A 22,474-nucleotide genomic window follows, 5' to 3' on the forward strand; every position below is an offset into this window, starting at 1 on the left:
GGGGGGAGGGGGGGAGAGCTTTAATTGAAGTAGGGGCGGAGCTCATCTCCTTACGGTCATACGACTTTCATTCCTCATATAGAGTTAGAAAGCGTCAGTTCTCATAGCGAGGCTTGCCGACGGGGTAGGGGCACGACCCCCCAAATTCTCAACCCCGATATGTAGGTCAATTTGCCAAACTCATATAATGTTTTAAAATCTCTTTCAATAGCTTTTCTTTATTGTAAATTCGTAATATGATTTGCTTTGTTTGCTTTGCTCAATGTCTGAATCTGAACATATATATTTAAATTTGAATATTATATTTAAATTTGAATATTAAAATATAAACAAAAATTTGTTTATGTAATCAACATATTAATGTATAAAACTTGTCTATACTTAAAAACTTAATAAATATAGAATACTAAATTATTTCAATATTATATCAAGAATTATTTTTTTACAAAAATTATAGTATGACATTTAGTGGTGATGATAGCTAGCGATAGTAAGTGTGAGTGTCAATCGGTGATGGTGTTAGATTGTAGGTAGTATAGCTAGTGGTTGGCGGTAGTGTTAATGTGGTTGTTCGATGCTTGTATTTGGAAGTGGTCGTTCATAATTTTGATGGGTGATTAACTAATGGTGGCGATGAATGATCGCGATAATTGATAATACATAATGATGGTTGATAGTAATGATTGTCGATAGCTCGATAGTAAAAAAAAAAAACGCTTAATTTTGTAACCAAAATGTTCCCGCGCCAAACAGTTATTATCACCTAACGGGAATAAATTTTTCATTGACTGGTAGTTTCTCTACCAGAACAAAAGGCTTCTTCTTCATTACAAATTCAATCACAAATAAGCATCAACTGAATATTGATTTCATGGAAACACCTTCGCAAATTTGCGATTTCCACTCACAAAACAGTTCTCTCCTTGCGGAAATCGAGACTCTTCGCTCTTCCAACCAAAACCTCCAATCGGAATTGACGCAAAAGGATGAACTCCTTCACCAAATTCAGTTGCAAAAGGACGACGATGTTCTCAAGCAATACGTTGATCTCTTGGAGGTCTTCAAAGAGGTATTGAAGGAAAGAGAGACGCTTCTTCTCACGATTGAGAGACTTGAGGATGATTTTAGCCGGAGAGGGATGGAATTTTACGAAGAAACAGAGAGAATTAGAATCGAGCTTGAGGTTACGAGGAAGAAAGGTGAGGAACTATTAGATGAGAAAAAAGAGCAATCGGAAGTTTGTTCACGTAATTTGGAGATCGTGCAATCAGCTAAGCATGGGTTGCTGAGGTTAGTTGAGAATCTCGATTTAGGTCTGCCAAAATCGAGAAATTCTGAGTTAAAGAACGAAGAGAAAGGTGAAAATACAAAATCGTTAAACGAAAAATCAGCTCTGTTTTCTGTGGTTCTGGAGCTGGTGAATTTGGTGGAGGAAAAATGGAGAGAGTATGAGGAAATGAGGAAAAAGGAGAAGAGAGAATTGGAGAGCAGTGTGGCGAGTTTAGAAGAGGAGAATCGAGATATTGGTAGCTTGCTCAAAATCGCTTTAGTGGAAAAGGAGGTAGCGGAGAAGAGTTTGAACAGATTAAGAGGCAATATTCAACAGAAGAAAGCAGCCATTTTGCAGATTGCAGAGAGGGGGTTGCAAAAGGTTGGCTTTGGTCTCGGGTTCGGGTTTATGATGGGAAGTACTGCAACCAGTGAAACATTTTCAGATAATCTGGATTCTAATATCAGCGTCAAGAAGGATAACAATGAATGCCAAACAGAAGCTGTTACTCTGGTAACATTTTTGTCTCACAGCCCGAGAATCTATACATATATAGGAATACTTTAGATGTGTTTTTGATCCGTAAGTCTAAATTTAAAGATATGTCAATCTAATCTAGAGCTGAACAGCATACGCGTTCTTATTATGAGTTCAGAACAATTAACAACTTTACATAACAATTGAGATAATGAATATGAAGATCCCCAGAGATGCATTATAGCTATTGATCAATCACACTACATTGAGATTTTAGAACAGATCAGTTCATCAAGTTGTTATTATCACTCACATACTATCCTGTTCTCTGATTCTGTTATTAAATGTTCTTTTTCTTTGCTTCAATTCCCGTAATATGTGCTGCTATTGTTTATCTTCTACATTACTGTATTTTCCTTTCTATACGTGAATTTATTATGTTTTACTTGAACCGTGGTAAGGGTAAGGCTGGCGCACACCATCCTCCCTAGAACCCCACTTATGGGATTACACGGGGTACGTTGTTGTTGTTCATCACCTTGAAGGTAGTTTTTTTACAGGCTGATTGGAAATCACTTGGCATGTTTCTGACACAATGTAATTTATTCAATTCATACTTATCAGGCCTCAACAATAGAAACAATAACAAAGAAGTTAAGAGTTGAAATCACACAGTTGCAGAAGTCATTGGAGGAATCCAGGTATTCTGCTGGCAAAATGCAGTTTTTTATGTTTTTATTTAGTTGTTATCATGTACACCTTCAAATTCGGTATAGAATTCCTCTAGCGTTTTTTCTTATACTTTGTATTGCATGACTACATCCAACATAATGTATTTGATCAAGTTTGTATAAGATATTACTCCTTCCAAATTTTACCAGTGAAGCTTATATGGTGAGTGAGAGCACGAAAAAACGAATGAATAGTAATAACATTAACTAAAGGTCTTTTTTAGTTGTGCAGCCTAGCCCTTCCAAGGAACTTACAGTACCTGAATGAGCCTGGAGTCTTCTGTTTAATTATCTAATAACTTCCAGGTCAGACATGGAGTCTCTGCAGCATCAATCAGACAAAAAAAGTCAGAAACTAGCAGAAAACATGATATACATCAAAGAGTTGGAAGATAAAAAGATGATGCTTACTCAAAAGGTTAGTTTCTAACTAAGGTAAGACATAAAGAGTACTTAAGATGTTCAACTGTTGCATACTTCTTCCAGGTTGAAGAACTCATGATAGAAAATAAAGAGTCTGAAGAAGAAATTTATAGATGGAGAGAGGCTTGTGAAATGGAAGTGGAAACTGGAAAGAAAGCTATTAATGAGCACAAAGAACTGGTAAGTATGCGCGGTCAGTCGAGCTACCTTTACATTGTCACAACTCCACAAGGAAAGAAAGAAGAAAAAACGACTAGTCCACCAAATTGTTGCTACATGTAACATCCAAACTAGTAAAAACAATTTCTAACTTTGTGACAGGTCAATATTCTGAAACAAGAATTAGAAAAGACCAGAACTGCTTTACATATTTCAAACTGCAAGTTGCAGCTGAAAGATGAGATAGAGGCGGCAGCCATCGCTGCCCGAGAGGCAGCTGAGAGATCTCTCCAGCTTGCAGACAGCAGGGCTACTGAACTACGTAAGCAGATTGAGGAGCTAACGAGACAATTAGAAGCAGCAGAGAAAAAGGAACGAATAAATCGTCGTAGACCACGGCATGTATGTTGGCCAATGCGAGCTCTCAAGTTCTGCCCTGCTACTAATACAACTGGTATTAGAAATGTTACACAAATGCTACCAGAAATGCACGCATTTTGAACTTTTAGCCTTTATTTATGTTCTCCTTCCATCCTATATTGTCTTTCACAAAGAATAATACATAGATATATAAAGATAACAAAGTTCTTCATAGTTGAATACATAATGGAGCATAAAGTAAGACAACTTGAAACATTAATATATCAACATGTAGATATTTAAATACATTAACAACATAATGGAATTGCTGGCAACTTATAGTTGCCATCAAAAGAATATTGTTGACAATCTAGATGAAAAGTTGTCCAGCCATTCTTCTCATCAAGCCATTTACCTGCAAAAGAATCAAATCAGAAAACTGAAGAATTAGGCATGCATTACTTGAATCCCAGAGAACAAAGTTCACGTAAAATCGATTGAATACTTGAAAGTCCTTCAATTCATCCCTACATAAATTGTTTCTTTCAAAATCAAATGAAATTTCTATTTCTTCATGTCCTTTTTCTTTTTTCCGCTCAATCCACAATGTCTTCCTTTTCTGACTTTTACTTTTTCTCTTTTGAGAGGGTGAAGTGCATGGATCAACACATACACCATATCAAAAACGAATCATTTAAAAAACTTCGACAAGTTTACCTACCTAACAAGGTCTTTTCTCACATAATGTTTTTTTTCTTCTTTAGCTAGAACACTAAAAAAATTAAAATATTTGACGGTAATGATGGTAGCTCAAAAACTATAACACATTGGACATCAAACAATAACGAAGTAAAGATAAGTGAAAATACCTCCTTCGCCGAGAGACCAACTTCTTGCAAATCTTCAAGCTGAGTAAAAGTTAATAAAATAGATCAATATTTTAACTACAATCCTTTTCTCTGTGTTGCAAAACCATGAATTATGTTTCAATATCCTTACCCTCTTAAAAGGTTCAGGAGATTCTTCACGAAGTTCAAGAATGTAACTTGCTCTCTTTTCTCCAATTCCCTGTGTGAAATATGACATTGATTTATAAACCATTATGTGCAATAATAGTCTTCATAAAAAGTAATATTGAAAACCGAGCTTACCTTAATCCTTGTTAACTCTTCCCTGTAATCATGGAGAAACAAGAATGTTAATTAGTCAATGTATTCACCACATAGAGATTTAGCAAATATATTGACATCCAATAAACAAACAACTCCCTTCCATAGTCACAACGCCAAATCAGCAGATTATAAGACTAGTTCTGGCGAAATACTTTCCCCGAGAATGAAAAAAGGAACTGCGGGAACTTATGGTTTGCAGTTGAAGATAACATAACATTAAAGTTGCTACTTTTAAAACTTGCAGCTTCTACTGCTTAGATAATGTTTACAACTAAAAAAGAAGTAAATGCAGAAAAGTGAAAACTGGACAGCAAAAAATATATTGAGAAGTATACATCAAGCTAGTTACTTAACGTAACATAACATGAAGGTTTTGCCTTTAAAAACTTGCAAGTTTCTGCTTTACAACTTTAAAAGAAGATGTTACAAAAAAAAAAACTGAAAGCTGGACAGAGAAATATAGCTTAAATGTCAAGTTAATCTTACTGTATTTTGGAAAGCAACAAAAATATGATGAGAAGAAAATCTTAGTTAGCAAAAAATTGACAATCAATATCAAAAGAAAAAGAACGATAGGTTTATATTGGAAACTATTCACTTACTTGCTGGCAGTATTTAAGAAATTCAGGTATTCTTGGACAAGACAATTCTGTACAATGAAAAGATGATTGAATGAGTTGAAACTAACATCAAAAAACAAAATATTTACAAAACTATTCACAAAGATAAATCACTACCTTTACTCCAGAACTGCGGGTATGAAATTTCTCCCAAGGACTACTGTACTTGACAATCTCCAAAGTTCTCACATCAGTTTCAGTTTTTGGGGTTTTAGGTTCTAAAATGTCACAACTTTCAAGGTTTCCATGGGATACATCTGATTGCTTTGGCATCAGTACATGCAAAGGGGTTGAAGCCTCCAACAACCGCAAATTATTTGTTATTTCTCTAAGTCTTGCACTTAGTGGTGGTGAACCAACTTTGTCTATGATCGTGTCTTCATTTTTCTTCTCTATACCAACAGTACCTGCAATGTTATAGCATATGTGAAAAAAAATAAAAGCCAATGAAGTGTATATTAGATACAGTAACCAACTTGTGACACAACCTACCATCATCTGGAAAAGAAATTATTTCTTTGACATCACAAAGAACTTCGGGAGTAACTTCTAAATCTGTTGCTTTATTTGGTGGAGAGGCATCCTGAGATGCAAAGATAATTCTTAGTACACAGATAACTCCAATTCAATAAAGTGCATCAGTAGCAGTGTTTGCAGAAGATGGTTGAACTAAATTATTACTGTACAATCAAATATTGCCTTACCTTTTCTACATTTTTGTCGCAGCTTGTTTCCTTGAAAGCAGTTGGGATTTCCTGAATCTAATACATTAGTTAAGCCTGTGCATAGCCCTCAGAACAGCAAAAAAATTAGAAGGAACAGAGATGCATTCACAAAGTTTAAGAGAACATACATTTTCTGCTGATAATATCAAGGCTCCAGAACTATCTGAATCGGACTTGTCTTGAGAAGTCTAGCAATACATAATATTATAACACTTTAAGTTCAATGTGGCATAACTAAACAATGAATGATATCTTAACACATCTTAATTAACCAATGCTTCAACTGATTAGGTCTTGTACCTTTTTATGGAAGGAAGATGTGATGGTTGAAGCCTTTTTTGATAGAGGCTTAAACTTTGTAGCTGAGGTGACTTCATCCTATGAATCAATGACATGTTAAGGTATGAATCGATGACACATTGAAGTGCTACACAGACAATTGACAATAGACTAGAATAATTTCCATCATTTTATTGAATCAATAAACCTAAATGAAAAGTTAAAAGCAACAATTCAGAAGTAAAGGAGAAGACTTTGTGCAGCGAAGTAGTTTATATTTCACACTCTAAAACATAGAGGTACAATCTACAAACCAGATGAGTTGACAACTAAAGTAGAGAGCTTTGTAGCAAACTATTCTTTTAAAATAGTTAATCCAACAAATTATACAGGAATCAGAACCAAGATCTATGTCTGGACAAAAACAATAGATGCATGGTTGGTTACCTGCTTAGAGATGACAGCTTTTCTCTCACTGAATAATTTCCTTCAATGAAAGCGCAGAAGCAATGTTTCAGTACACATCAGTCAATGAACAATATATGCTAGTTCATATATGATATTCCATGTAGCAATACCTTCCTGTTAAATTACTAGCAGAGTTGTTCTTTTTCCCAGACAATGGGGTACCCATTAGTCGTACTTGTTGATTAGTGTGCTTTTTACTTTTCATTGCAGAGCTTGTCAAAATCTGACCAGTGCTTTGACAAGATCGTGAAGCCAAACTTACTACATAAAGAGTATCTTGGCAAGGAATTGGATTCTATAACAAAAAAACGGAAGGGTGAGAAAAGGAATTTTCCAAACCAACTTTTGGATTTACAGTTCTACACAAAATATCAACCATGTAAAAATGAGAAGTCATTACCAAGCAGGTAAGCAACAAAACATGATTGGAGCCTCCAAGAGATTCCTGTAGCATCCGAGTGAGTTTGCCTTCTCGATAAGGCACACGCTTTTCATTTGTGTTCAGAGCGTACACCACATTCATAATGGCATACAAAGATTTGTTTATTCTAGTACTTTCAGTAAGTGAAATTCCATCTTTGCTACTTCTTCTGGAATCCTCATAGCCTGAGAGCACAACAATACAATGAAGATAACTAAAAAAGCAATTATAGAGCATAGGTGAATAGCTCTACAATTTTTGAAGGTTTAGGACTACCAGACCTGCCAAATCCACAAAGTTCATCACATTGGGACGTTTACTACCCTGGATGTCATCGGCAGATGCTATACTTATCATTAAACCTTTATGACTCCTTTTTGGCATTTGGAGTGGTGTCTTTTGTGCTGAATAGCATGGTGCAGTCCAACAAGCGCATAGATCATGAAAGTGTGAAATAGAATCCACAGTGGCCTGCGTACAAGAAAAGAAGAGTGATCTTAACCTTAACAATGTGCAAATTGTCAATATTTTACAACCATAATTGGATTAGACTACTTTAACTTGCCTTAGACAGTCCTTTGAGCTTTATTTTTCCTTGAGAATCTTCAAGAACTTGAACTTCAGGATGATTAGGATCCAAAAGATCATAGACATGATCCTGGAACACCTCATAAAAGGAAACGAAGATCAACACAGCTTTCTCTGCATCCTTTGTTTGCGAAAGGATCTCAGCTATTGCCATTGCTGCCAAACCTTGTTTGTCCACAGAACCCTATATCACAAAAGAAACAATATCCTCAGTTTCAAAGTAACAGAAAGTTTATTAGAGAATCATTTTGGATAATTACACAGAAGACCGACCTGGATTGTGTGGGTTTTTCCACTGCCTCTTGCCCCATATGCAATAACGGACGCATTTCGACCACTAAGAACTTCTGATATCAGTGGTTTTACCTCTCTTGAGAATACTATACCATTATCATCGTCTTGTTCATAACAGTTATCTAATTCATATACATCTTTACGGCTGCAAAAAACCGAACTAGAAAATCTCAGATTTTCACCTCCCAAAAAAAGAAATCTCCCTAGGCAATTAAGTCAAAAAGAAAAAGCTCAATTCAATGCCAAAAGAAACAAATCTATGCACAAAATACATTAACAAATAGGTATCTACAAAATTTACCCAAGAAATCATAGAACCTCACATAATTAGAACTAAAACAAGACCTAATAGCTAAATATAGTCAAATCCGTGGGCTAACATACTTTGGAAACATAAAATATCAAAAGAAAAAATTGAAAATGAAACTTGTAACCATCTAAAATTAATGAGTCACCACAAACATTACCTGCTCCCTTCATCTCCGAACGAGATTGTAACTTTTCCAGACGAATCAGAGCCTCTCTCTTTGGAACGAGAAACAGTGACCCACGACTTCGAATCTCGGCTGGTAATTTCAGATTCCTGATCGGTAAATCCTCGAATTTTTCCAAAAATTCGCACCCTGCGTGAGATTCTTGGACCGGCGGTCAGTTTCAGGCGATTTGAATCGGGCGTTGACAAAGCCATGGAAAAATTCAGCTTTGAAATTTTACAATTTTGAATGAAATTTGGATGAATTAAGAAGAAAGTGAACGAGTAAGGAGAGAAATAGCCGTTAGGGTTTGATTTTCAAATTCTTTTTCTCTCCTTCTTCCGCTCTTCTATAATGCTCTACTACTCTGATTTTTATTTTATTATTTTTGTTTTTTGTGGGACTATAAAAAATTAAAAATAAAATTAAAATTGTATAAAAAACTAAATATAAGAAGAAAAAAAAGTTAATTAAAATGAAACAAAGGCATAATTTCTATTTATGTGATTTTAAAGTATTATTGATAAATTTTGTTCTACTTTGTCTAAAGGTTTAATTCAAAATATGAGATAAAAAGATTAATAATAGAATATGTATTTAGTTTCAAAGAAAGTAGATTTTAATGATAGTAATTAATTATTAATTGTTATAAATATATTCGTGTATATAAGAAAATAAGCTAAGAATACTAAGTTAATTGGCAATAAAATAAAAGAGAAAGTATATTTTATTAAGATATTTCTCATTGAACTATTGAGCAACTTGATCAGAGAAAAAGAACATTTCTTTATGCCACAATTCAAGAACTTATGAGTAGTGGTGATGAAAATTTGATGGAATAAGAGTACTAGTCTTAAATAATATTTTTCATGATTATTTTAATCGCTATTTATATATTGCATTTGTTATTTACATGAATATGCGATTATTATAGTAAATTCTGAATTTTTTTGTAGCTAGTTGATTTGTATCTTAATTATTGGATATCGGACACTTGACTTTGGAGTGAAGCTATTTTGAATTGGTGTAACATNATGCGATTATTATAGTAAATTCTGAATTTTTTTGTAGCTAGTTGATTTGTATCTTAATTATTGAATATCGGACACTTGACTTTGGAGTGAAGCTATTTTGAATTGGTGTAACATATTCAAGTTGATCTTGAAATGAACTTCGAGTAGATTGATTAGGCGATTCTTTTGATTCTTGATTAAAGTCGTCTTGACTTTAAATAAAAACTCTCTAATTCATTCACTCGTTAAAATCATATTTAATCTATGCACTTCTCTTTTCAACATCGATTTCATCCATATATAATCCTTTCTTAAGGGGGTAAACACATAACTTAATTCTCTCTTATACCTAAAAAAAGTAATCAAGTTCTAAAATAGCCAAAATTTGTTACATATTTAAAGAAATTAAAATACTCATTTTTGACAAACGCAGAGCAAAAATTGCTTAGAAGGCTAAAGTCGTAAGTGCCCCCCAATTTGTCCATATTTTGGTTATAAAGAAAATGTTTTCTTTTACTTTATTTAAAAATCATCATTTGGCTTGAAAAATTCAGATTTTCACCTCCCAATTCAATGCCAAAAGAAACAAATCTATGCACAAAATACATTAACAAATAGGTATCTACAAAATTTACCCAAGAAATCATAGAATCTCACATAATTAGAACGAAAACAAGACCTAATAGCTAAATATAGTCAAATCCGTGGGCTAACATACTTTGGAAACATAAAATATCAAAAGAAAAATTGAAAATGAAACTTGTAACCATCTAAAATTAATGAGTCACCACAAACATTACCTGCTCCCTTCATCTCCGAACAAGATTGTAACTTTTCCAGACGAATCAGAGCCGCTCTCTTTGGACCGAGAAACAGTGACCCACGGCTTCGAATCTCAGCTGGTAATTTCAGATTCCTGATCGGTAAATCCTCGAATTTTCCCACAAATTCGCACCCTGCGTGAGATTCTTGGACCGGCGGTGAGTTTCAGGCGATTTGAATCGGGCGTCGACAAAGCCATGGAGAAGTTCAGCTTTGAAAATTTACAATTTTGAATGAAATTTGGATGAATTAAGAAGAAAGTAAATGAGTAGTATTATTTTGTCTATAAGAGAAATAGCCGTTAGGGTTTGATTTTCAAATTCTTCTTCTCTCCTTCTTCCGCTCTTCTATAATTTTTATTTTATTATTTTGTTTTTGTGGGACTATAAAAAATTAAAAATAAAATTAAAAGTGTATAAAAAAACTAAATATAAGAAAAAAAAAGTTATTTAAAATGAAACAAAGGCATTAATTTCTATTTATGTGATTTTAAAGTATTATTGATAAATTTTGTTCTACTTTGTCATAAGGTTTAAATCAAAATATGAGATAAAAGATTAATAATTGAATATGTGTTTAGGTTCAAAGAAAGTAGATTTTAATGATAGTAATTAATTATTAATTGTTATAAATATATTCGTGTATATAAGAAAATAAGCTAAGAATACTAAGTTAATTGGCAATAAAATAAAAGAGAAAGTATATTTTATTAAGATATTTCTCATTGAACTATTGAGCAACTTGATCAGAGAAAAAGAACATTTCTTTATGCCACAATTCAAGAACTTATGAGTAGTGGTGATGAAAATTTGATGGAATAAGAGTACTAGTCTTAAATAATATTTTTCATGATTATTTTAATCGCTATTTATATATTGCATTTGTTATTTACATGAATATGCGATTATTATAGTAAATTCTGAATTTTTTTGTAGCTAGTTGATTTGTATCTTAATTATTGGATATCGGACACTTGACTTTGGAGTGAAGCTATTTTGAATTGGTGTAACATATTCAAGTTGATCTTGAAATGAACTTCGAGTAGATTGATTAGGCGCTTCTTTTGATTCTTGATTAAAGTCGTCTTGACTTTAAATAAAAACTCTCTAATTCATTCACTCGTTAAAATCATATTTAATCTATGCACTTCTCTTTTCAACATCGATTTCATCCATATATAATCCTTTCTTAAGGGGGTAAACACATAACTTAATTCTCTCTTATACCTAACAAAAGTAATCAAGTTCTAAAATAGCCAAAATTTGTTACATATTTAAAGAAATTAAAATACTCATTTTTGACAAACGCAGAGCAAAAATTGCTTAGAAGGCTAAAGTCGTAAGTGCCCCCCAATTTGTCCATATTTTGGTTATAAAGAAAATGTTTTCTTTTACTTTATTTAAAAATCATCATTTGGCTTGAAAAATTCAGATTTTCACCTCCCAATTCAATGCCAAAAGAAACAAATCTATGCACAAAATACATTAACAAATAGGTATCTACAAAATTTACCCAAGAAATCATAGAATCTCACATAATTAGAACGAAAACAAGACCTAATAGCTAAATATAGTCAAATCCGTGGGCTAACATACTTTGGAAACATAAAATATCAAAAGAAAAATTGAAAATGAAACTTGTAACCATCTAAAATTAATGAGTCACCACAAACATTACCTGCTCCCTTCATCTCCGAACAAGATTGTAACTTTTCCAGACGAATCAGAGCCGCTCTCTTTGGACCGAGAAACAGTGACCCACGGCTTCGAATCTCAGCTGGTAATTTCAGATTCCTGATCGGTAAATCCTCGAATTTTCCCACAAATTCGCACCCTGCGTGAGATTCTTGGACCGGCGGTGAGTTTCAGGCGATTTGAATCGGGCGTCGACAAAGCCATGGAGAAGTTCAGCTTTGAAAATTTACAATTTTGAATGAAATTTGGATGAATTAAGAAGAAAGTAAATGAGTAGTATTATTTTGTCTATAAGAGAAATAGCCGTTAGGGTTTGATTTTCAAATTCTTCTTCTCTCCTTCTTCCGCTCTTCTATAATTTTTATTTTATTATTTTGTTTTTGTGGGACTATAAAAAATTAAAAATAAAATTAAAAGTGTATAAAAAAACTAAATATAAGAAAAAAAAAGTTATTTAAAATGAAACAAAGGCATTAATTTCTATTTATGTGATTTTAAAGTATTATTGATAAATTTTGTTCTACTTTGTCATAAGGTTTAAATCAAAATATGAGATAAAAGATTAATAATTGAATATGTGTTTAGGTTCAAAGAAAGTAGATTTTAATGATAGTAATTAATTATTAATTGTTATAAATATATTCGTGTATATAAGAAAATAAGCTAAGAATACTAAGTTAATTGGCAATAAAATAAAAGAGAAAGTATATTTTATTAAGATATTTCTCATTGAACTATTGAGCAACTTGATCAGAGAAAAAGAACATTTCTTTATGCCACAATTCAAGAACTTATGAGTAGTGGTGATGAAAATTTGATGGAATAAGAGTACTAGTCTTAAATAATATTTTTCATGATTATTTTAATCGCTATTTATATATTGCATTTGTTATTTACATGAATATGCGATTATTATAGTAAATTCTGAATTTTTTTGTAGCTAGTTGATTTGTATCTTAATTATTGGATATCGGACACTTGACTTTGGAGTGAAGCTATTTTGAATTGGTGTAACATATTCAAGTTGATCTTGAAATGAACTTCGAGTAGATTGATTAGGCGCTTCTTTTGATTCTTGAATAAAGTCGTCTTGGCTTTAAATAAAAACTCTCTAATTCATTCACTCGTTAAAATCATATTTAATCTACGCACTTCTCTTTTCAATATCGATTTCATCCATATATAATCCTTTCTTAAGGGGGTAAACACATAACTTAATTCTCTCTTATACCTAACAAAAGTAATCAAGTTCTAAAATAGCCAAAATTTATTACATATTTAAAGAAATTAAAATACTCATTTTTTGACAAACGTAGAGTACAAAATTGCTTAGAAAGCTAAAGTCATAAGTGCCCCCAATTTGTCCACATTTTGGTTATAAAAAAAATGTTTTCTTTTACTTTATTTAAAAATCATCATTTGGCTTGAAAAATTCAAATGCAACTTGAAATTTTACTAAATTTGAAAAACACCCCAAATCTCTTTGGCCATAAGATTTTTCACCCTTTTCCTATTTTTTCCTACTTTCACCATAATTTATTTCCCTCAAATTTACCCTATTTTTTATTTATTAAAATAGCTCAATTTAAATTATATATCACAATTGAATCATATTTCAACAAATTAGTCAAGTTAGATGATTTTGTTAGTTTTAAAAAATGAGCAATATAAATAAAGTCATAACGAAAAAGTACATTCAAATTCTAAATATTTTTAGCTTCTTTTCACTATTGTAAATGATCTTTCTTTCTTAGTAAAAAAACTCACTAACCTTCTCGGTCAAAGTAATTTAACCATAGAGGTTGCAAAAATATGAGAATATATAACTCCAATTTTAAAAATATAAATAAAAATGTTTAATTTTCAGAATTTTGATTTTTTTTAATTCAAAAAAATTGATGACGTGGTCAATTATAATTTGGCCACGTCATCAATTTATTTAATTTAAAAAATAAAAAAATTAATTCAATTTTTTTTCTTCAAAATTATGACTTTTTATTAAAAAAATTGATGACGTCGCCAAATTATAATTGGCCACATGTCAAAAATAATTTTGCAAAATTACCATTAAAAAATAATAGTATATATAAATTTTTTATTTAAAGATAATAACATAAATAAGCCAAACTTTTACTGATGATATAAATAAACCTTTTCAAAAAGTTCACTAAGCATTTTTCCTCTAAAAAAACTACTACCTTAAAAACACTGTTTTGTCATTTTTTTCAGTTTTATGTTGGGCTGGTTCGGGTTTGGAGCATATGAACAAAAGGTCCAGTCCAGCAAATTTCAGAGAGGAGTAATTTCACATTTCTCAGTTCTCTCTGAAAAAAAATACTACAAGGGAGGAATTGGGGCTGGTGAGAAAAAAATGGAGGGGAAAACGGAGAAGGAAAACAAGAGTGTAAAGAAGACGGCGTGTGATGTGGAGGCTCTGAAGAAGTGTTTGGAAGAAAATAAAGGCGACTATTTGAAATGTCAGTCTCATGTTGAAGCATTTAGGTCATCTTGCTCTATCAACAATTCTAATTCTTCTTCACCAAAGCTCAACTCCGGTGCGGATTCTGATCCTTCATTACGAAATCCTGATAATTCATACTGTTGAATTTTTTGTTTCGTTCGAGTTATTGCTTTTGTAATTGCAATTAGGTTGTTTTTGTCGTAATCATTAACGATGCAGTGTTGGAGGTTATTCTTTTTCAGTGATAAAGTTTCGAACTTGAATGCCAAAAGATTTGTTTTCTATGAAAATATTAAGCTTTTTTTAGTGGGGAACTTTTACATAAAGCCAGTAAAAAATAGTCTAATTACTTTCTATAGCTATATTTTGATAATTATAATTCGTAGCTACATGTTATATGGAGGCGAGAGGCGAGAGAGGTCAAAAAGTGAGAGAGGTGAATTGCATATGTATATCGGTTAGATAATTGTATATTATACATATGTATTGTATATATGGAAAGCGATATTGGGAGAGGGAGGTGAGCGAGATTGGGCAGAGAGTTGGAGAGAGGTGAATTGTATATATATATAGGTTAGATAATTGTATTATACATATGTATTTGTATATGACGAACGAGATTGGGAGAGAGAGGAGAGAGGCGAGCGAGATTGGGAGAGGGAGGGGAGAGGCGAGCGAGAGAAGGCAGAGTGGGAGAGAGGTGGATTGTATATGTATATCGATTAGATAATTGTATATTATACATATGTATTTGTATATTCTGATGAATCATACATATACAAATGTGACTAATTATACAAAAATCAAAGTCAACCTACGTAATTAATATATAATGTTAGTCGTGAATGGTAATTATAACAAATTATAGCTATGATAAGTAATTGAGTAGTATCTGTTTGCTTAACCGCCTAATTTTCCCCTTTTTAATTGTGTTGGACAAATGGTGAAATGGGTTTGGTTTACTTTGAAAGAAGATTCTTTCAAGTCAAATTGCTGCTTTGATTAATGTTAGTAATTGTGCCAATGGATGGAGCTGACATGAAAAAACCTGTTCTTGTAAAACATAATGGTAAGTTGTTTTTTTTCGTACCATGTCTCAGATTTCTACTAGGGGAAAAGAGACTTTTTTGTGTGTATTGTGGATATTTGGACGAGTCTAGCTGTAATCCTTGGCTTTGCCAACAATGTCGGAGCCAGGAATTCTCAAAAGAGGATTGAAAAGAATGCAAACTTGCACAGTGGGTGAATGTGTTGAGCCTTTTTGGTTGAAATTTATATGTATGATTGAAGTATAGAAAAAAAATTGTTTTTACCCTATTTGCTAAGTGTAACTTTTAAAGGGGATCCATTGAACCCCTTCTGTACACTTGGCTATACCTTTGTCTGCCAACAGATATTGGTCTATGACTTGAACGTTTTTATAAGGTTCTACCGCGTTAGTATGAGTTTCTTTCAAGAGTTACCTTTGGGAAGAAAACAAAAACAAGATTTTCAGAGGGTTGATAAATATTGCTTTATGGGTAAAATGACATTGTTTGTAGGTTCAGCAGAACCTTGTCAGTTGCTGATTAGTCATTAATGATTCATAAATATTAACTGATTTTAGAAATTAGGCATCCTAGGGGAAACAGAAGCGGAGGGGTACAATTGATTTGTTTGCTCATAGCTACTGTCAAGGACTAGGTGTTATATTACCATTCTGATGTATTGGCTTATCCTAGCATCATTGTATTTCCAATACCTGGATTCCAAGTTTGTAAAGCTACAATTATGGTGGTACTGTGAATGAAAAGCAAGTGAAAAGAATTGTACTTTAAAAGTTTGATGTCGAGGGGTGTGAGGTTTACAAAGTAACGCTTGCTCGATCCTCATTCACCATAGGTAATTCGATCAATATCTTTTGTATGCTCACATTTTATGTGAAGGGAACTTTCTCACAAGCTACTGCAAAGACTAGTGACTTAGAAATTGAACCACTTGTTAGTTATCTGATGTTTAGGTATCCACATAATATTAATTTAACAGATAGTGGTTTAGATGCATTGGTAATTTGCCAGCTTGGGTGGGGAGTTCCTAATGACTGTCAGGTAAACTTCAATTATTGCCAGGTTTAGTCTTTGATGGTTTTCAGTTTTTGTTCCTTATAAATTATAGCCACTGTCCTGTAATCACATGGACTTGGGGTGAGATGCATGCATCTTAGTTGGATTTATGGATATTTAATGGCTTATTTGGGGGCAGCAAATGTTGCATACTTTTTAAACTTTCAAGTTGGGACATCGTTGAGAACCTGAACAAATAATATTCCTTCGCAACACTTTAGGTGTTTAAATGGAAGCAGTTCACTCAAATATGGTGTCAGATCATAGTAAGTCCTGAGCTCGAGTCTTACCACCACCCATTGGCAAAAATACTTCACATGGTTGGTCAAAAGAATTGGGCCTTCAGAAGAGCGCATGTCGTTGACCTAAATATATAATAAAAGTTGGTAATTCCTCATCCAGTGATATAATACAGTAACTGCCAGTATATACCAGATTGGAAAGTGTCCATAGCTGCAAGTGTTGCATGTCACACACTTATTTTTCTTAACTGAAAATTCCATAATGTGTAGATCTATTGACAGTTGGATACTTACTGAAGTCCCATATCTGAATCACCACTTGTATCTATTAAATTCCTCACATACGAGTGCATTGGAAGTATGATATATGGATAACAAAATGAGAAGCATACTGAAGTATCACAAAGCCCCGATTTCTATTTCAGCTCACTTAGTTCTCAAAGTTAATGTTTAGCTAGCTTTGTTATGTCCAGTACTTTTCTTGCTTTCTTCCTAAGCAGACTTCAATCTATCTTTCTGGAGGTTCAGCTGCCAGGGTTTAGTGTTCTCTTTGATGTTCCGTTTTTTCTTTGTTTCATTTTGGGTAGCTGCCTATGTGCCATTAAAGCTATGACTTAGGAATGTCTGTGTATTTGACAGAAGTATGTGAGTTTCTCAAAACGAGAGTCTAATTTACACTTAAATCTCACTTCATCATTGCAACTGATTTCATTTTATCCCCTTGTATCCGGAAAAACTGATCATTTACTTGTTAAAAAGATACGCACGCAGGAAGGCAATAACTTGACCAAGCCTGTTCAAGAAAAGATCTTCATATATTAGAGGACTGATTTGGAGGACTGAAATCCGCGTCTTTTGCTGCTAGCAGTAATAAAACCAGAAAGAAGATTCAAGTATAAGACACCGCATTGTTTGTAAAATTCCTCAACAAAGGATATAGTTTTCTTATCTTTGCTATTTCTTCAGCTTTAATATCTCTTCAGATACTCTCCCAGAAATTTTGTGACAAGTAGCAAGAGAGAACTAATGAGGAAAACAAAATGTTGGTGGATGGGCAGTTGAATATTACATTGGCTGCTTTTAGTTTGTACATGCAAGTATTTCCAGTAACAATATGAAGAACTGGGTAATTTAAAGTTCAGGGGCAAATTTAGTGACAAAAGGCTGGCTGGTCATGTCTTGTTTTTTTTTCTTTCAAAATCATCTTATATAAAACTGATTCCAAATAAATGAAGAAACTGGAGCTAAGGGCAATGTGTGTAAATTTGAGACCTCAATCTTGAAGCTTTTGGTGCATCTTTACGACTCTATCTGTATGTGGAATTCGTTGCTGATTGATCTAGCTCAATGGTCCCCTCTTTCTCTTGTGACCTAAAATAGTTACTCCTTTTGTTTTATGTATATGATAGTGTTTATCTAGGCACAAAATCAAAGAAATGAAATAAAGACTTTTGAAGTTTATGGTCTAAAATAAGTTTTCGACATCTTTTTGACTCTAAATCGTTTCATCAAAGAGTGAAATGAAAATTCTAAAGCTAAATTAGTTCTAAATATAGAAAGATGTTACTCTTTTTGGATAATCTAAAAGAATGTGTTGAACAACTAAGACATAGAGAATAGTGAGTAGATAATATTTCATGAGTGTGTGAAATACTCGAAATGCCTTTTAAGGAAATATAATACCACGGTATATAGCACGAATTAGAATTTAAGATTGATTTACTTCTAAGAATCCTAATTAAAATCTAATACACTTTATATAATCCCAACTAGAATTGAATACGTCTTATAACATTCAGAGTCTCATAAATTTTCTAACGTCTACCTTTATTAAAGTCATTTAAAAGCACATTATCAAGTGCCTCTGTTCCTTGAGAAGTTGCCGTAAAAAATGTTCTTAATTTTCTTCTAGAAGATACAGAAACTTCAATTTTAATCAAATGAACTCAAACAGAAGTAAATTGATCCTTGTGTAAGTTTTAACTTTTTGTGTAATACTGACCACCGCCCAACCATCCCTATATACTTATGCCTACTTAATACTACTAATATTTGTCTTTCTTCATTTAAAAAAATAAAGATTGATCCTTCAAAAAAATATTACCCTACTCACCATAGTCTATCATGTTTCACTTTTTTAATTAGGGTTGTGTATCGATCGGTTCGATTCAGTTTTAAAGTCTATTAGGTTGACTTATTGGTTATCGATTTGTAGAGATGTTAAATCGTTATAGAACCATTAAGATATTGGTTTATCGATTTTTTATCGTTATCGGTTTAACCGTTAAGATTTGACACAAAAGAAAAAATATTGAAAATCACTTAGAAACAAGGTGACAAACCAAATAAACCATGCACTTGAGTTCACAAGTTACATCTTGCTCAAAAGCAAACACTTCGTAGAATAATCAAGTGTTTGAGACAATCAAAAATAAAAGTAGGAAATTAAACTCTAAGTCGAGGACTTTATATACAAAATGGTATAAATATAATTATTTAATATACTATCGGGTTATCGGTTAACCCGTTAAAGAAAAACTTTAAACCGATAAGAACCGATAACTCGATAACAAAAAAAAAAAATCAAAACCGTTATCAAAACCACTAAATCAATAACCCAATACTATAAACCAATAACTTTTTTATCGATTCGACTTATCGATTTCGTTTCGATTTTGAATAGCCCTACTTCTAATTGGTTTTTCCTCGCTTAGAATAAAGAGAAAGAAATATAAAATATGTCATCAGATGTCTATGGGAACAGAGAAAAAAAAAATTGCCAATGTCCTCGATTGCATATAAAATATGTGTTTTGCTTAATTGTCGTGTTTGCTCGACAGACTCATGAATCACGAGTTAACCAAGTCAAACCTTGACATTGAAGAAAACCAAAAAACCGATTCGATAAAAAATTATTTACATTCGATGTTTGATATTAAATAAATATATTTGCACAGAATTAGCAATCGATAGGTGATATGTATCTTATTTTTTGAATTTTTAAATAGTAATTATGATGATTAATTATTTAATTCGACGTAAATATCGTATATTTTTGGTTATAACAAGCACTCTTCCATCAAATGTGCTTGTTGCCTCCTAATTGTCCACAGTGTCTTAAATTTCAATTCCAATTTCATTGACCATATTTTTTATGAAAAAAATAAATGAGTGCTATGGGGTTGGTGGGGGATGGGGTGGGGTGGGGTGGGGGTTAGAGTCGGCAAACACTAAACAGAAATTGTCAAACCTTAATAAATTGCAAAATGTCATTAGTAATATACTTACTAGTAGCTTGCAAAATATTATTTTCAAGTACACGTTACATGCCTTATATTCTGCAATAATTATTTATTCTCATTTCTTATTACTTGTTTTCACATCTGTCTTTTCCACATCCCTAATGTAGCAATTGAGATTCTTCTTTGCGTCACTTATGACGCAGAGTCTTTTGGCGTGAGGTATAAGGTATAATAATCTTACATTTGGTTGGTCTTGAATTATTTATCTCACCATTTTTTCCACAATGGCGGAATAACTTAGCCAGGGATAACTTGTTCCCAACGAAACGAATTAAGAGACAAATTCATTGGCTTTAGAGTCAGTGAGTTGAAAATGAATACAACCAAGCACGAATCGCTTAATAGTTTATACATAGTTAACTGAAAGGATACTATTTCCAAGATATAGGTGTCCTTCTATATATCTACATAAACACAACAGAAAGGACTAAACAGAAGAAACTAACTTATCTCCTGAGCATGTCTAAGTCTCAAACTTCTGTAAAACTTCCCATTTTCGACATTTCGAGGCCATTGAGTTCATCAAATTCCCTCAAGTCCCTTTCTTTAGCTTGTAAAGAATGGGGCTTTTTTCACATCAGTAACCATGGAATTCCTAGAGATTTATGTAAACAACTTCGTTTCCTTTCTAACCAAATTTTCGATCTCCCGTGTGATGTAAAGCTCAATGCTGGACCTTTATCAAATATAAGAACCTATACTCCTCACTTCATTGCTTCCCCTTTCTTTGAAAGCCTCAGAGTGTCTGGACCTGACTTCTTTGCTTCTGCACAGAGTACTTCCCAAGCCCTGATCAACCAGCCAATTCCAGAATTCAGGTAAAATCAAAAACCTTATAACACTACATCCAACTTGCATGTATCTCGACTATTCATCTAGGTACTATTGTTGCCAACAAGCATTAGGTACAGGTAACTCTGTCCATCAAAGCTTTGAAAGATGATTTTTGTCTCTACTAGGATTTGGACCTTGGTTTTCACGAGCTCCATTGACTCCTAGACCACACCGTTGAATGCACTTTTAACACCTTCTGTTTTTATTATTGATGAAATACTATACTTTTCTTGCATACATCACAAACATTAGTTTAAGATTGCTTGACCAGATGAGTTAAGTCAGTCTGGTAAGAATTTAGCATTTTTAATGTTTTTTCTTTTGTCCTTTGTAGTCATGCAATGGAGGTATATGGGAGAAAAATGGTAGAAGTGTCCAAAAGCATTGTTGAGGTCATACTGATGAGCTTAGGTCCTGAATTTGAGCGAAAATTCGCATTGGAATTCAAGAACTGTCATGGCTATCTAAGAGTAAACAACTATACTCCACCCGAAAGCACTGACAATGTACAAGAAGAAGAAGAAGAAGTTGAAGGGCTAGGGATGCACACTGATATGAGCTGCATAACAATAGTATATCAAGATGAAGTTGGTGGACTTCAAGTGAGATCTAAAGAAGGTAAGTGGATGGATATTGATCCTTGCCAAGACACACTTGTTGTGAATATTGGAGATCTATTGCAGGCTTGGAGTAATGGGAAATTGAGGTCATCTGAACACAGAGTTGTTCTGAAAGAGCCTGTGAGTCGATTTTCCATCGCGTTCTTTTGGTGCTTTGAAGATGAGAAACTGATTGTTGCACCACAAGAGATTGTGGGGAAGGGAAATTTGAAGGTCTATAAACCTTTTGTTTGTGCTGATTATTTGAAGTTTAGAGAAAGCAATGAGAAAGGCAAGTTTGAGAAAGTTGGTTTCACTGTCAAACATTTTGCAGCTGAATAGTAGTCTTGGTTACTTGATTTTGTATAAGTGAGGTTAAAAACAATTATACTATTTTGGTAATGGAAGTTGTTTGTTGTCCTAGTTATGAATTCTATATACAGATACTTCTTTTCTTGAGTTTAAGTTCTATGTTACTAATCATGTAAAGTTCTCTTCGCTATTTCCTTTTTTGTACTTGCACTTAAGTTGAGGGTCTTTAGGAAACAACATCTCTACCTCCTCGAGGTATTGGTAAGGTCTGCGTACATTCTATCCTCCTCCGACCTCGCTTGTGGGATTTTATTGGATATGTTGTTGTTACTAAACGTGTAAAGTATTTTTACACCATCAGATCAAATTATCTGCAATAGCAAGCACAACATATTCTAACATAAAATAAGCAACTTGTTTAACATGTTGAGTTACACAGCTAGTTCAAATTCTTTGGACAGTTGTTATATTATAAAATAAATCCTTTCTTTTTCCCCAATTTGGCGGCACATGAGTTTGCTTCCACTTAGTTGGTGGCAACTCTGTTATGTTTGACCTTTTGCAGCTTCTAGAGGTCACTAGACACATTCTTGAATGAGGTTTAGTAATACAACGACAAATCCAGTGAAATCA

The 22,474-nt window shown here is 33.1% G+C and overlaps 3 protein-coding genes and 1 long non-coding RNA gene across 5 annotated transcripts; 3 read left to right on the forward strand and 1 right to left on the reverse strand.

Annotated features, from left to right (window-relative positions):
• The first annotated feature begins 823 nt into the window (after positions 1-823).
• On the forward strand, positions 824-3,662 carry LOC107012460 (uncharacterized protein At3g49055). The gene is made up of 5 exons (XM_015212314.2): positions 824-1,783; positions 2,372-2,448; positions 2,785-2,896; positions 2,965-3,081; positions 3,223-3,662. The coding sequence occupies exons 1-5, from the start codon at positions 872-874 to the stop codon at positions 3,559-3,561; spliced, it is 1,557 nt and encodes a 518-aa protein (XP_015067800.1). The 5' UTR covers positions 824-871; the 3' UTR covers positions 3,562-3,662.
• Positions 3,600-8,808, reverse strand: LOC107012459 (kinesin-like protein KIN-10C). 2 transcript variants are annotated; one of them, XM_015212313.2, is made up of 17 exons: positions 8,455-8,808; positions 7,967-8,132; positions 7,671-7,877; positions 7,387-7,576; positions 7,085-7,290; positions 6,795-6,979; positions 6,664-6,703; positions 6,238-6,315; positions 6,066-6,125; positions 5,917-5,967; positions 5,705-5,795; positions 5,330-5,619; positions 5,195-5,241; positions 4,572-4,593; positions 4,420-4,488; positions 4,290-4,328; positions 3,600-3,835 (listed from the first exon to the last, which is right to left on the reverse strand). In XM_015212313.2, exons 1-17 carry the CDS (start codon positions 8,673-8,675, stop codon positions 3,791-3,793), a joined length of 2,007 nt encoding a protein of 668 aa, XP_015067799.1. In that variant the 5' UTR covers positions 8,676-8,808; the 3' UTR covers positions 3,600-3,790. The 2 variants fall into 2 exon arrangements, with proteins under 2 accessions (XP_015067799.1, XP_015067798.1); XM_015212312.2 differs by having other exon boundaries at positions 5,917-5,973.
• Positions 8,809-14,251: 5,443 nt separating this feature from the next.
• LOC107012795 lies at positions 14,252-18,102 on the forward strand. The gene is made up of 2 exons (XR_001456090.2): positions 14,252-14,544; positions 17,554-18,102. It is a non-coding gene; the product is annotated as an uncharacterized LOC107012795 (long non-coding RNA).
• Positions 18,103-20,498: 2,396 nt separating this feature from the next.
• On the forward strand, positions 20,499-21,988 carry LOC107014009 (gibberellin 20-oxidase-like protein). The gene is made up of 2 exons (XM_015213879.2): positions 20,499-20,914; positions 21,265-21,988. The coding sequence occupies exons 1-2, from the start codon at positions 20,556-20,558 to the stop codon at positions 21,869-21,871; spliced, it is 966 nt and encodes a 321-aa protein (XP_015069365.1). The 5' UTR covers positions 20,499-20,555; the 3' UTR covers positions 21,872-21,988.
• Positions 21,989-22,474: the final 486 nt, after the last annotated feature.

Source organism: Solanum pennellii, chromosome 3 (genome assembly GCF_001406875.1).
Source record: "Solanum pennellii chromosome 3, SPENNV200".
Lineage (NCBI taxonomy): Eukaryota > Viridiplantae > Streptophyta > Magnoliopsida > Solanales > Solanaceae > Solanum > Solanum pennellii.